Raw genomic sequence first — 12,220 nt, 5'->3', positions numbered from 1 at the left:
GTTCCCTACATTCCAGAGACCAGCTACACTTCATAAAGTACCCTGTCAAGATTGTTGGCTCGTCCAGAGATGGTGGAAGGCACTATCTAAATGCAAACCCTTCCAACAAGCTGGCTCGAGGCAATCCTCAGTGGGGTTCTCCTAACTCCGCTGCCTTTCATTCCCATGACGGGGAGTCATCCTGGTTCTTTGAAGTACAGTGCCTAATTGAAGCCAAAATTATCAGCACTCTTCATGCCTTGAATTCACATCCCCAAGAGGCAGAGCTGGTTTGAGGCTGCCCAGATATATTTCACTTGGGACTTTAACAACCAAAGACTACCCTTCATTATAATTACAGAAGAGTAAGTGCAAACTATTAATGTACAGTTACATTTTGACTTGCTAATTATAACCATGGTTTATTCATTAAGCATCATTAAGAATGATTTTCAAAGGTATTTTTCTTTTGCCTTGTATACAGCTCTGACAAAATCATATCTTGCATTGGCATTCCCATTAAATTCCATCCCTTCCTTTCCCAGGCACAAAAACTAAGATTCTCGACCACCCCACCTTCCCGAGGGATATGCCCCTTAGAATGAGGGTTGCTTCTTAAACCCCAACATTGGGAAGATGCCTTGTCCACTCTCAGTAGATATAGGAAGCCTCAGTCAGAAAGTTAGAGGTCTACTCCCGAGTCCCAAAGCACTGAATCAAGACACACATTGACAAATAAAGAGATTCATTTAATTCAGTTCAAAAACTTGCCACGGTAGGATCTGAAGTCTGGGATTGCTAGTCCATTACTGAAACAAAACAACCATATTCACAGTGCGAGCCTTCAGTAAACCCTCTCCTTCACTACAACGTTCAGCTTAGTGTGGTGAATAGCAGCAGCGCCAGTGCAAGGCAGGGGAGGACCTGCCGCGGATCCCACTGCCGATTGGACAAGTTGCTCCCGAAGACTACCTTGTGCGGTCGCTGCTTTTTCCACTTGCGTCTCCGTTCCCACTTCCCCGCCGATTCCCGCCTGGAGTTGCGGTTGACGGAGTGCCTGATTTTCTTGCAGGACAGGGTGGGCTTAGGGGGCATTTGGACGGGAAGGAACGGCTTCCCCGCCAGGAGGGTGCGGGTTTCCACCCAGTCCAGGTAGTGGGCGTACCTGGTGAACAGGGCGGTGTAGTTGCACCACTGTTTGCAGAAGCTTGCAGCTCCGGCTATGATCCAAACCTTCGTGCGCTTGTCCTGGCATTCGAGTGGGGCTCCGTAACCTCCCTAAGTAGAAAGAAAAACTGGAACCAATATCACTGCAATTACTTGGAGCGTTCATAGTCATAGAGCCAAGTGATAGCCTCAGCAGTAGCTCTTTAAGTCTGTGTTTTAGTTCAGACAGTGCACATTTCTTGACTATCTGAGCCCCTGCTTGGACAATACCATATTGGCGGCCCCATTAATGTCAGCGGCTTGGCTGACTGCAACCATTCAGTTGTTGCCTTTCTCAATGACAGTGAAAACCATTCCAGCACTGACCTTCACGAGTGTGACTCAGCAGATAACCATCAATACCCCATGGCTGTGGGCATCTGCTGTAGGAGTCTACACTGACAAGAAATTCAAATCGGGGGGGGGGGGGGGGTGGGAGTACAAATTACGTTCCATTCTTTCTCAACATCTATCCTCGAGAACGTATGAAACCTCATGAATCTTCTTTGATTATCTCTGAAATCAGGACAGAGAGACAATATCCGTAGGTCATTTCCTTCAGAAGATCCAAGATTAAGGAATAGTCTATATGGCCAATGAAAGGAATGGATTAAATGACTTTAAAAACAAAACTAGAGTCGTACGGCACAGAAACAGACCCTTCGGCCCAACTCGTCCATGCCGACCGGTTTTCCTAAATTAGACTAGTCTTGTCTGCCTACATTTGGCCTTCTAAACTTTTCTTACCATGTACCTGTCCAGGCGGCTTTGAACGTTGTAATTGTACCATCCTCCACCACTTCCTCTGGTAGTTAATTCCATACTCTGGGAGAAAACGTTGCCCCTCAGGTCCCTTTTAAATCTTTTCCCTCTCACTTTAAACCTATGACCTCTAGTTCTGGACTCCCCCACACCAGGGGAAAAGCTATTTAAGCTGCCCCTCATGATTTTATAAAATTCTATTTTATGAAATAAAGGTCATCCCTCAACCTCTGGACTCTCCAGTGAAAACAGCCCAGCCTATTCAGCCTCTCCCTATCGCTCAAACGCTTCAGTTTTTGTAAGGATTTTTTTGCAGCCTTTCCAGTTTAACAACATCCTTCCTATAGCAGGGAGAACAGAATTGTCCACAGTGCTTCAGAAATGGCCTGGCCAATGTCTCGTACAGGTGTAATATGGCACCCCAACTCCTAAATTCAATGCTTTGACTAAGGCAGACTCCCCTTCACTGCCATGTCTACCTGTGAAGGAACTATGTACCTGCACCCAGAGACTCCTCTGTTCGACAACGTTAGGGCCCTGGGGAGTGTTAAGTGTATAAATTGTGCCCTGGTTTGCCTTACCAAAATGTAACACCTCACACTCATCTAAATTAAACTCCATCCTCCACTCCTCAGCCTACAGGCCCAGTTGATCAAAATCCTGATGTATTCTTCTAATAACCTCAATGTTCTAGACCGACAAGTTCCCTTTAATCCAACATTTCTTGGTCTGGGCCATGGTGACAGAAGGGGTACTGCAACCAGCCTCAGTACTCTGCAATCAGAGGAGAATCAAAACTAGTATGGGGACTCCTGAGGGTTTTTCTCTGCAAGAAGCACACAATTGGTTTCAGCTGCCTCCAAAATTGCTCCAAACTCAATTTCTCTAATTGAGAAATCCACCTGCCTAGATTCAGAGATGAAAAAGTGTCACTTGGATAAGTTTCTGCCGGTTTACTGAGAACTGTAGCAATCATATTGAGAAAGGAGGAACAAACAATAGGAGAAGCAAGCCATTTGTTCCTTCAAGCCTGCTCTGTCATTCAGTAAGATCTTGTTCTTAGATACACCATCCCACATTATCTCCACATCCCTTTATATCCCCAAATATCTAGTAAGCTCTCACTTGAATACTCCATGTTTGGGTATCCAGAGACCTTTGGGATAGAGAATTTAAGATTCTTAACCCATTGTGTGAAGATATTTTACCTCCGGTCATGGAGAGGAGATTCGAAATCCTTGAAGATGGAGTCGCAGGTAGAGTAGTGAAGATGGCGTTTGGTACGTTGGCCTTTATTAGTCAGTGCATTGAGTTGGGAGGCCATGTTAGGGCTGCACAGGACTGTGTGTGCAATTCTTGTCTCCCTCCTATCGGAAGGATGTTATGAAATGTGAATGGGTTCAGAAAAGATTTACAAGGATGTTGCCAGGGTTGGAGGGTTTGAGCTACAGGGAGAGGCTGAATAAGCTGGGGCTGTTTTCCCTGGAGTGTTGGAGACTGAGAGGTGATCTTATAGAGGTTTATAAAATCATGAGGGGCTTGGATAGAGTGAATAACCGGAGGTCTTTTCCCTAGGATATGGGAGTCCAAATCTAGACGGCATAGGTTTAAGGCGAGAGGGGAACATTTAAAAGGTACCTAAGGGACAACTTTTTCATGCAGAGGGTGGTGCGTGTATGGAATAAACTGCTAGAGGAAGTGGTTGAGGCTGGTACAATTATAACATTTAAAAGGCATCAAATGGGTATATGAATAGGAAGGGCTTAGAGGTGCGCCCACACCTCCTCCCTCACCTCTATCCAAGGCCCTAAAGGAGCCTTCCACATCCAAAGTTTCACTTGCATATCCACTAATATCATTTATTGTATCCGTTGCTCCCGATGCGGTCTCCTCTACATTGGGGAGACTGGGCGCCTCCTAGCAGAGCGCTTTAGGGAACATCTCCGGGACACCCGCACCAATCAACCACACTGCCCTGTGACCCAACATTTCAACTCCCCCTCCCACTCTGCCGAGGACATGGAGGTCCTGGGCCTCTTTCACCGCCGCTCCCTCACCACCAGACGCCTGGAGGAAGAACGCCTCATCTTCCACCTCGGAACACTTCAACCCCAGGGCATCAATGTGGACTTCAACAGTTTCCTCATTTCCCCTTCCCCCACCTCACCCTAGATCCAAACTTGCAGCTCAGCACTGTCCCCATGACTTGTCCGGACTTGTCCTACCTGCCTATCTCCTTTTCCACCTATCCACTCCACCCTCTCCTCCCTGACCTATCACCTTCATCCCCTCTCCCACTCACCCATTGTACTCTATGCTACTTTCTCCCCACCCCCACCTTCCTCTAGCTTATCTCTCCACGCTTTAGGCTCACTGCCTTTATTCCTGATGAAGGGCTTTTGTCCGAAACGTCGATTTCGCTGCTCCTTGGATGCTGCCTGAACTGCTGTGCTCTTCCAGCACCACTAATCCAGAAGTTAGAGGGATATGGGCCAAGTGCTGGCAAATGGGACAAGATTAATTTTGGACAGCTGGTTGATGTGGACAAATTGGACCAAAGGCTCTGTTTCTGTGCTGTACACTAATGATTTTCTCTCAGAATAAGGGTTTGACTGTAAGCCTGAGGCAGTGTCCTGTTGTTCTACATTCTACAGCTGGGATAGGGGAAAACGTATTTCCAGGATCTCAGAGTCACACTTATAATCAAGGAAGCCAATTTGAGATCAGAATAAGTTTTTCTTGATAGAGTAGATAAGGGAGAAATTGTTCCTAATCATAAACATGGCAGCACAGTGGTTAGCACTGCTGCCTCACAGCGCCAGAGACCCAGGTTCGATTCCCGCCTCGGGCAACTGTCTATGTGGAGTTTGCACATTCTCCCCATGTCCGTGTGGGTTTCCTCTGGGTGCTCCGGTTTCCTCCCACAGGCTAAAATGTGCAGGTCAGGTGAATTAGCTATGCTGAATTGCCCGGAGTGTTAGGTGAAGGAGTAAAATGTAGGGGAACGGGTCTGGGTGGGTTGCTCTTCGGAGGGTCGGTGTGGACTTGTTGGGCCTGTTTCCATAATAACTAATCTAATCTAATCATAAAAGGGGTCAAGAACAAGAGGTTACAACTTTAGGGTAATGTGCAAAACCCTGTCTCATGATTAGAAAATAGAGGGAGATTCAATTGACCCCTTCAAGAAGGCATTTGATAGCAATATCAAATGGAACCAATGTGCAAGGTTATTGATAGGGGAAGGAGATTAGCAGTAATTCACAATGCTCATGTGGAGAGCAGGGACCACCTCCTGTACTAGCACAGTTCTGTGATTCTATGGGGCATTGGTTTAGTTCAGTTGGCTGGGTTGTTTCTTGAAGCAAAGTAATACCAAGAGCGTGGGTTCCATTCCCGCACCGGCTGAAGTTACCAGTGGAAGGACTCAACCTTTCCTGTTGCCGGAGGTTGCAGTGGGCCTCAGGTTAAACCACCACCCAATCGTCTCTCTGGAATGAGAGCGCAGCCCTTTAGTGACCCGTCACCTGTAGCTCACTTGACAGAAGACACAGCACTGTAAACAAGTTTTACCATACACAAAGACTGCTTCTTGTCCCAGTTCGTCACGCAAATCAGATTTTTCCTCAGGTTCTGCGGGTAGAACTTCTCACAGGTTGCAAGTGTCTGATGTCCGACATTCTGCTTCACCATGTGGTAGATCGGAGGCATGGGACCTTGAGCTTTGCACAGAAAGCAAACATGGTTAAAACCTTAGGAAAACCAGCTCCATTTCAGGCTGAGCCTAACTCAGCAAAACTGCTGAGTTTAAGCACACAAGGACAAAAATTGGAATGTCGTACGAGATTTATTCTTCAGTACTTTCCAAACCACCTGTTCAGGGGTGCTATTGCACATCTCTGGAGCAGGCAAGACCTTACCTCTAGACCAGGGGATCCAGGTTAAGGACACTACCACTGCGAAACAAGCACCTCAAAAGCAAAAGGTTCTCAGATATGCACTGAAGGCAAGCCCATAAGCTGATTTTGGATTGTCCCATTGCCTTTGTACTCTTCCCATTTTGTAACTATTTCTTCAGTAATTATCAGACATCATCTTGAGGCAGAAAGTGAGGACAGCAGATGCTGGAGATCAGAGCTGAAAATGTGTTGCTGGAAAAGCGCAGCAGGTCAGGCAGCATCCAAGGAGCAGGAGAATCGACGTTTTGGGCATGAGCCCTTCTTCAGGAATGAGGAAAGTGTGCCCAGCAGGTAGGGGCGTTGGAAATGCAATAGGTGGAAGGAGGCCGGAGTGGGGGTGGGGGTGGAGGCCGAGAGGTCAGGAAGAAGATTGCAGGTTAGGAAGGCGGTGCTGAGTTCGGATTTGACTGAGACATGGTGGGGCGGGGGGGGCGGGGAAAGAGGGGAAATGAGGAAACTGGAGAAATCCGAGTTCATCCCTTGTAGTTGGAGGGTTCCTAGGCAGACGATGAGGCGCTCTTCCTCCAACCGTCGTGTTGCTATGGTCTAGCAATGGAGGAGTCCAAGGACCTGCATGTCCTTGATGGAGTTGGAGGGGGAGTTGAAGTGTTGAGCCACGGGGCGGTTGGGTTGGTTGGTCCGGGTGTCCCAGAGGTGTTCGCTGAAACGTTCCGCAAGTAGGCGGTCTGTCTCCCCACTATAGAGGGGGCCATATCGGGTACAGCAAATGATGTGTGTGGAGGTGCAGGTGAATGTGTGGTGGATATGGAAGGATCCCCTGGGGCCTTGGAGGGAAATGAGGGGGGAGCTGTGGGCGCAAGTTTTGCATTTCTTGCGGTTGCAGGGGAACGAGCCGGGAGTTGAGGGTGTGGACCTGATGAGGGAGTCACGGAGGGAGTGGTCTTTTCAGAACGCTAATCGGGGAGAGGAGGGAAATATATCCCTGGTGGTGGGTTCCGTTTGGAGGTGGTGGAAATGATGACGGATGATACGATGTATATGGACGTTTGTCGGGTGGTAGGTGAGGACCAGTGGGGTTCTGTCCTGGTGGCGATTGGAGGGGCGGGGCTCAAGGACAGAGGAGCGGGAAGTGGAGGAGATGCGGTGGAGGGCATCGTCAATCATGTCTGGGGGGAAATTGCGGTCTTTGAAGAATCAAACCGGCAGACAATGCTCGCGGACACCTCCTCCTACTGCCCCCTTGACCATGACCCCACCTCCCACCACCAAACCATCATCTTCCAGACCATCCATAACCTCATCACCTCAGGAGATCACCCATCCACCGCCTCCAATCTCAGTCCCACAACCCCGCACCGCCCGTGTCTACCTCCTGCCCAAAATCCACAAACCTGACTGCCCCAGCCGACCCATTGTCTCAGCCTGCTCCTGCCCCACCGAACTCATCTCTGCATACCTTGTCCTGTCCCCCTTAGTCCAAGAACTCCCTAGGATTTGCGCTTCACCGGCCCCCAATGCCTTATCTTCACCATGGACATCTAGTCCCTGTACACCTCCATCCCCCATCACGAAGGACTCAAAGCCCTCCGCTTCTTCCTTTCCCGCCGTACCAACCAGTACCCTCCCACTGACACCCTCCTTCGACTGACTGAACTGGTCCTCACCCTGAACAACTTCTCTTTCCAATCCTCCCACTTCCTCCAAACCAAAGGAGTAGCCATGGGCACCTGCATGGGCCCCAGCTATGCCTGCCTCTTCTTAGGATATGTGGAACAGTCCATCTTCCGCAGCTACACTGGCACCACCCCCCATCTTTTCCTCCGCTACATCGATGACTGTATCGGCATTGCCTCGTGCTCCCACGAGGAGGTTGAACAGTTCACCCACTTTACCAACACCTTCCACCCCGACCTCAAATTCACCTGGACTGTCTCAGACTCCTCCCTCCCCTTCCCAGACCTTTCCAATTCTAATCTCGGACGACCGAATCAACATGGACATTTACTATAAACCGACCGACTCCCACAGCTACCTAGACTACACCTCCTCCCACCCTCACCCTGTAAAAACGCCATCCCATATTCCCAATTCCTTCATCTCCGCCGCATCTGCTCCCAGGAGGACCAGTTCCAATACCATACAACCCAGATGGCCTCCTTCTTCAAAGACCGCAATTTCCCCCCAGACGTGATCGACGATGCCCTCCACCGCATCTCCTCCACTTCCTGCTCCTCCGTCCTTGAGCCCCACCCCTCCAATCACCACCAGGACAGAACCCCACTGGTCCTCACCTACCACCCGACAAACGTCCATATACATCGTATCATCCGTCGTCATTTCCGCCAACTCCAAACGGACCCGACCACCAGGGATATATTTCCCTCCCCTCCCCTATCAGTGTTCCGAAAAGACCACTCTCTCCGTGACTCTGTCAGGTCCACACCCCCCACCAACCCAACCTCCACTCCAGGGACCTTCCCCTGCAACTGCAAGAAATGCAAAACTTGGGCCCACACCTCCCCCCTTACTTCCCTCCAAAGCCCCAAGGGATCCTTCCATATCCGCCACAAATTCTCCTGCACATCCACACACATCATTTACTGCATCCGCTGCACCCGATGTGGCCTCCTCTATATTGGGAAGACAGACAGTCTACTTGCGGAACATTTCAGAGAACACCTCTGCGACACCTGGACCAACCAACCCAACCACCCCGTGGCTCAACACTTCAACTCCCCCTCCCACTCCACCAAGGACATGCAGGTCCTTGGACTCCTCCATCACCAGACCATAGCAACACGACGGTTGGAGGAAGAGCGCCTCATCTTCCGCCTAGGAACCCTCCAACCACAGGGATAAACTTGGATTTCTCCAGTTTCCTCATTTTCCCTCCCCCCACCATGTCTCAGTCAAATCCCTCGAACTCCGAACCGCCTTCCTAACCTGCAATCTTCTTCCTGACCTCTCGGCCTCCACCCCGGCCTATCACCCTCACCTTGACTTCCTTCCACCTATCGCATTTCCAACTCCCCTCCCCCAAGTCCCTCCTCCCTACCTTTTATCTTAGCCTGCTGGACACACTTTCCTCATTCCTGAAGAAGGGCTCATGCCAGAAACGTTGATTCTCCCGCTCCTTGGATGTTGCCTGACCTGCTGTGCTTTTCCAGCAACACATTTTCAGATCATCTTGAGGCATAATTGATACATCAATGTATAAGGCATTGCCTTCAGCACCAGGAACTTCAGTTTAGAAAGGAAGTCAGTGGGATAATGAAATCAAAAATAATGACTTAAAAAACCAAACATCCATTGGGAGTGTGGGCTGTGTACCGGTGGCAACCCAGAAGGTACATTCCCAGTCCAACACTGAGGCAGTGCAGTACTGTCAGAGATGCCATCTTTTGGCAAACTAAGGCCCAATCCATCTGGTGCAGTAGGTGCTAAAACATCAAAATAACCAGGTTTGGTATTCCAGATGGACATTTTTCCCCAAGGACCATAGGTAGTTGAAAGGTGAGCTTATAGAAATTTAAAAATAGTGAGGGGTATAGATAGAGTTGAGGGTAGTTGCCTTTTCCCTAGGATGGGGGATTTCAAGACTAGGGGCACATTTTTAATGATGACGGGAGAGATTTAAAAAAAAAGACAGGAGGGGCATTTAAAAAAAATACAGAGATCAGTTTGTACATGGAATAAACTTCCTAAGTGGTTGATGTGGGTAGAACTACAGTAGTGGATAAGTACATGAACAGGAAAGGTTGGGAGGGATATGGGCCAGATGGGACTAGTTTAGTTTGGGATTATGGTCGGCATGGACTGGTTGGACCAAAAGGGTCTGCTTCCGTGCTGCATGACTATGACTCTAGCACGTCAAACTCTCCGGCAGCATCCCACTCCCTAGATAGGATATAGCCCAGAAGGTATTAGAGAGAGAGATGTTCTGCCCAGGCAGGAAGGGGAAATGTGAGATTGGGACACACCAATATTTCCTGCAAAAAGATCCTGCAAAAACCACCACTGGCCTAGGGTGCCAGTCATCAGTGTGTCTATAAGGGAAACAAACATAGACATCTTTGAAAAACAAGTTAATTACCTACACTTTTCAGTTGCCATCCAGTAACCCAGCAATTTTCTAGTGTATCCATGTCAAGGTGCCGATCATCTGGGAAACAGATTGGGGACACCAGGTTGTTGAAAATAAATGGCTCTCGCACCAGAACAAGGGCGATATCATGGTCTGGAATTTTAACCCCAAACAGATCGTACGCAAAATATTTGTGCAAAATGATTTTGTGGACGTTATAAATGATTTGCACGTCGTCTTGCTGAAGAGTCCCAGCAATGATGACCAAGTTCGGATAGAGTTCACTGGAGCTGTTGGATGATTTGAAAAGCAGGAATGAAATCAGGTGTCAGTATATAAAAAAAACTGAATTAAGAATGAACAAACTGTAGGTACTGGAAACCGAAAATAAAGTATAACCTGCTAGAAACTTGCAGCAAGGGAATTCAATAATTTTGGACCAACACATTTTTACTCCCTATATCCCTGTCCACTTAACTCTCTACAATTTGGGAAGATTTGACCTCTTCTCTTTTAAACGTCTGTACATTACTCCTTAGGTGTTCTTACCGTCTAGCACTTAAATCTTTTTTTAAAAAAATTCAATTGCCTCTGACAAAAAGAAGTTTACACACTTGGCTTTTTGTCTTTACCTGCTTCAATAGTTTTCAAAAGGGACTGTGACTTTTCTCTGAACACAGATCAAATAAAGGTACACCAAACATTAACTTCAGATAAAAGGTTAGTTTAATGCACTTTCAGCGTTTTCCCTTTTTAGGGGTTTTAAATGTCCAAAAGTAACCTAATTGTGGTTCCCAAACAGCATATTGGTGTCTCATAGAATCCCTACAAGTGTGGAAGCTGGCCATTCAGCCCATCAGGTTCATACTGACCCTCCCTCTCAAGAGCATTCCCACCCAAACCACCCCTCCTCCTTTCTCTAACCCTGCATTTCCCATGGCTAACCTCTCCAACCCTCACCCCTAATCTGCACACTGTGGGCAATTTAGCATGGACTATCCACCCAACCTGTACATCTTTGGACTGTGGGAGGAAACCCACGCTGACAGAGCACACATATTCAACGGTCACCCAGAGTCTGGAATCGAACCCAGGTCCCTGGCGCTGTGCAGCAGCAGTGCTAACCACTGATCCATTGTGCTGCCCACAAGTACCCTTGTACATATTCTCAATCTTGCAAGGTGCTGGACATGTGGTTTTATCTTGGTTCTTAGCTTAACAATCAGCTCTTCAAGCATCAAGAAAACAATACTATCTTTCAAAAATTACTTCCCAATTAATTTGTGAAGAGGCATTCTTGAGAGACTATGCCTGCTGCTTAAGTTTCTTGTCAAGACTACACAACTACTGCAGAGCAGAAATATAATCTCCCAGCTGAACTATCCCCTTTGGAAGGCCATTGTACAATTAGAAATCAGTCCCTTTCGCTTGGGGAAGCTTAACTCAGGACTGCCGTCACTCAGTGCCCAGCAGGCGAGAACGATGAAATTGCATGAGAGAGAGAGATACTTACAACATGAAAACACAATGTGCTGTTGTCAAAACCCACCATCTGTTCAGAATAATACCACCACACAAATACCTCCAGTTAAACTGCAATTGGACTTGCCATGGGAACTCTCCAGGGCGTATCTCTCTGGCAAAGTTGTTTTTATATTTTATGCTTGGCACACCACACCCTGTAAAATAAATTACAACGGATTTGTAGATTCAAGGCCTGTGGCATCAGACCTTGCTTCCCAGTAGCTCGTTCAGGCACTCCCGTGCCAAAACATTTGCAACTGCCACATCAGAATTACGATGCACTGTATTTAGTCTTGCATCTAACTAATTGTGCTGGTTTAAGGTTCCATTAGCACTGGTTTGATTCCAGCCTTGGGACAACTGTGCGCACACTCTCCCAGTGTCTGTGTGGGTTTCCAATTTCCTCCCTCAGTCCAACGATATGCAGGTTACGTCAATAAGCCGTAGTAAATTGCCCATAGTGTCCAGGGATGTGCAGACTAGGTGGGCTAGCCATGGGAAATGCAGGAATAGAGGAGGAGGATGGGTCAGTGTAGACTCATTGTGCTGAATGGCCTGTTTCCACACTGTAGGAATTCTATAGATAGATACACTGGCATTGGGAGAAGGCTGATCCCAGGTTTGGAGAAGTTTCCTCATGAGGGAAGGTTGACCAGGTTGGGCTTGTACTCCTTGGATTTTAGGGAGAATGAGTGGTGGCCTTACTGATACATACAAGAGTCTTAGAAGACTTGACAGGGCAAATGAT

General features: G+C 48.0%; 1 protein-coding gene across 1 annotated transcript; it reads right to left on the bottom strand.

The window, feature by feature from the left end:
- Positions 1-407: 407 nt before the first annotated feature.
- On the bottom strand, positions 408-11,977 carry LOC122552217 (serine protease 52-like). Its single transcript, XM_087983250.1, has 4 exons — positions 11,462-11,977; positions 9,958-10,238; positions 5,518-5,666; positions 408-1,257 (listed from the first exon to the last, which is right to left on the bottom strand). Exons 1-4 carry the CDS (start codon positions 11,464-11,466, stop codon positions 853-855), a joined length of 840 nt encoding a protein of 279 aa, XP_087839376.1. The 5' UTR covers positions 11,467-11,977; the 3' UTR covers positions 408-852.
- Positions 11,978-12,220: the final 243 nt, after the last annotated feature.

The sequence above is a fragment of the Chiloscyllium plagiosum genome, unplaced genomic scaffold (assembly GCF_037043375.1).
Source record: "Chiloscyllium plagiosum isolate Xiang-an unplaced genomic scaffold, Cpla_swu_hap1 HiC_scaffold_45, whole genome shotgun sequence".
Classification (NCBI taxonomy): Eukaryota; Metazoa; Chordata; class Chondrichthyes; order Orectolobiformes; family Hemiscylliidae; genus Chiloscyllium; species Chiloscyllium plagiosum.
The sequence above is the reverse complement of the archived record's forward strand: the minus strand, read 5'-3'. Positions and strand labels throughout refer to the sequence as shown.

Coding starts and splice junctions, on each gene's coding strand:
- LOC122552217 (XM_087983250.1), bottom strand. Junction 5,667..9,957: donor ATGGCAACTGAAAAGTGTAG/GTAATTAACTTG, acceptor TTCTGTGCAAAG/CTCAAGGTCCCATGCCTCCG. Junction 1,258..5,517: donor AGAAGCAGTCTTTGTGTATG/GTAAAACTTGTT, acceptor CTTTCTACTTAG/GGAGGTTACGGAGCCCCACT.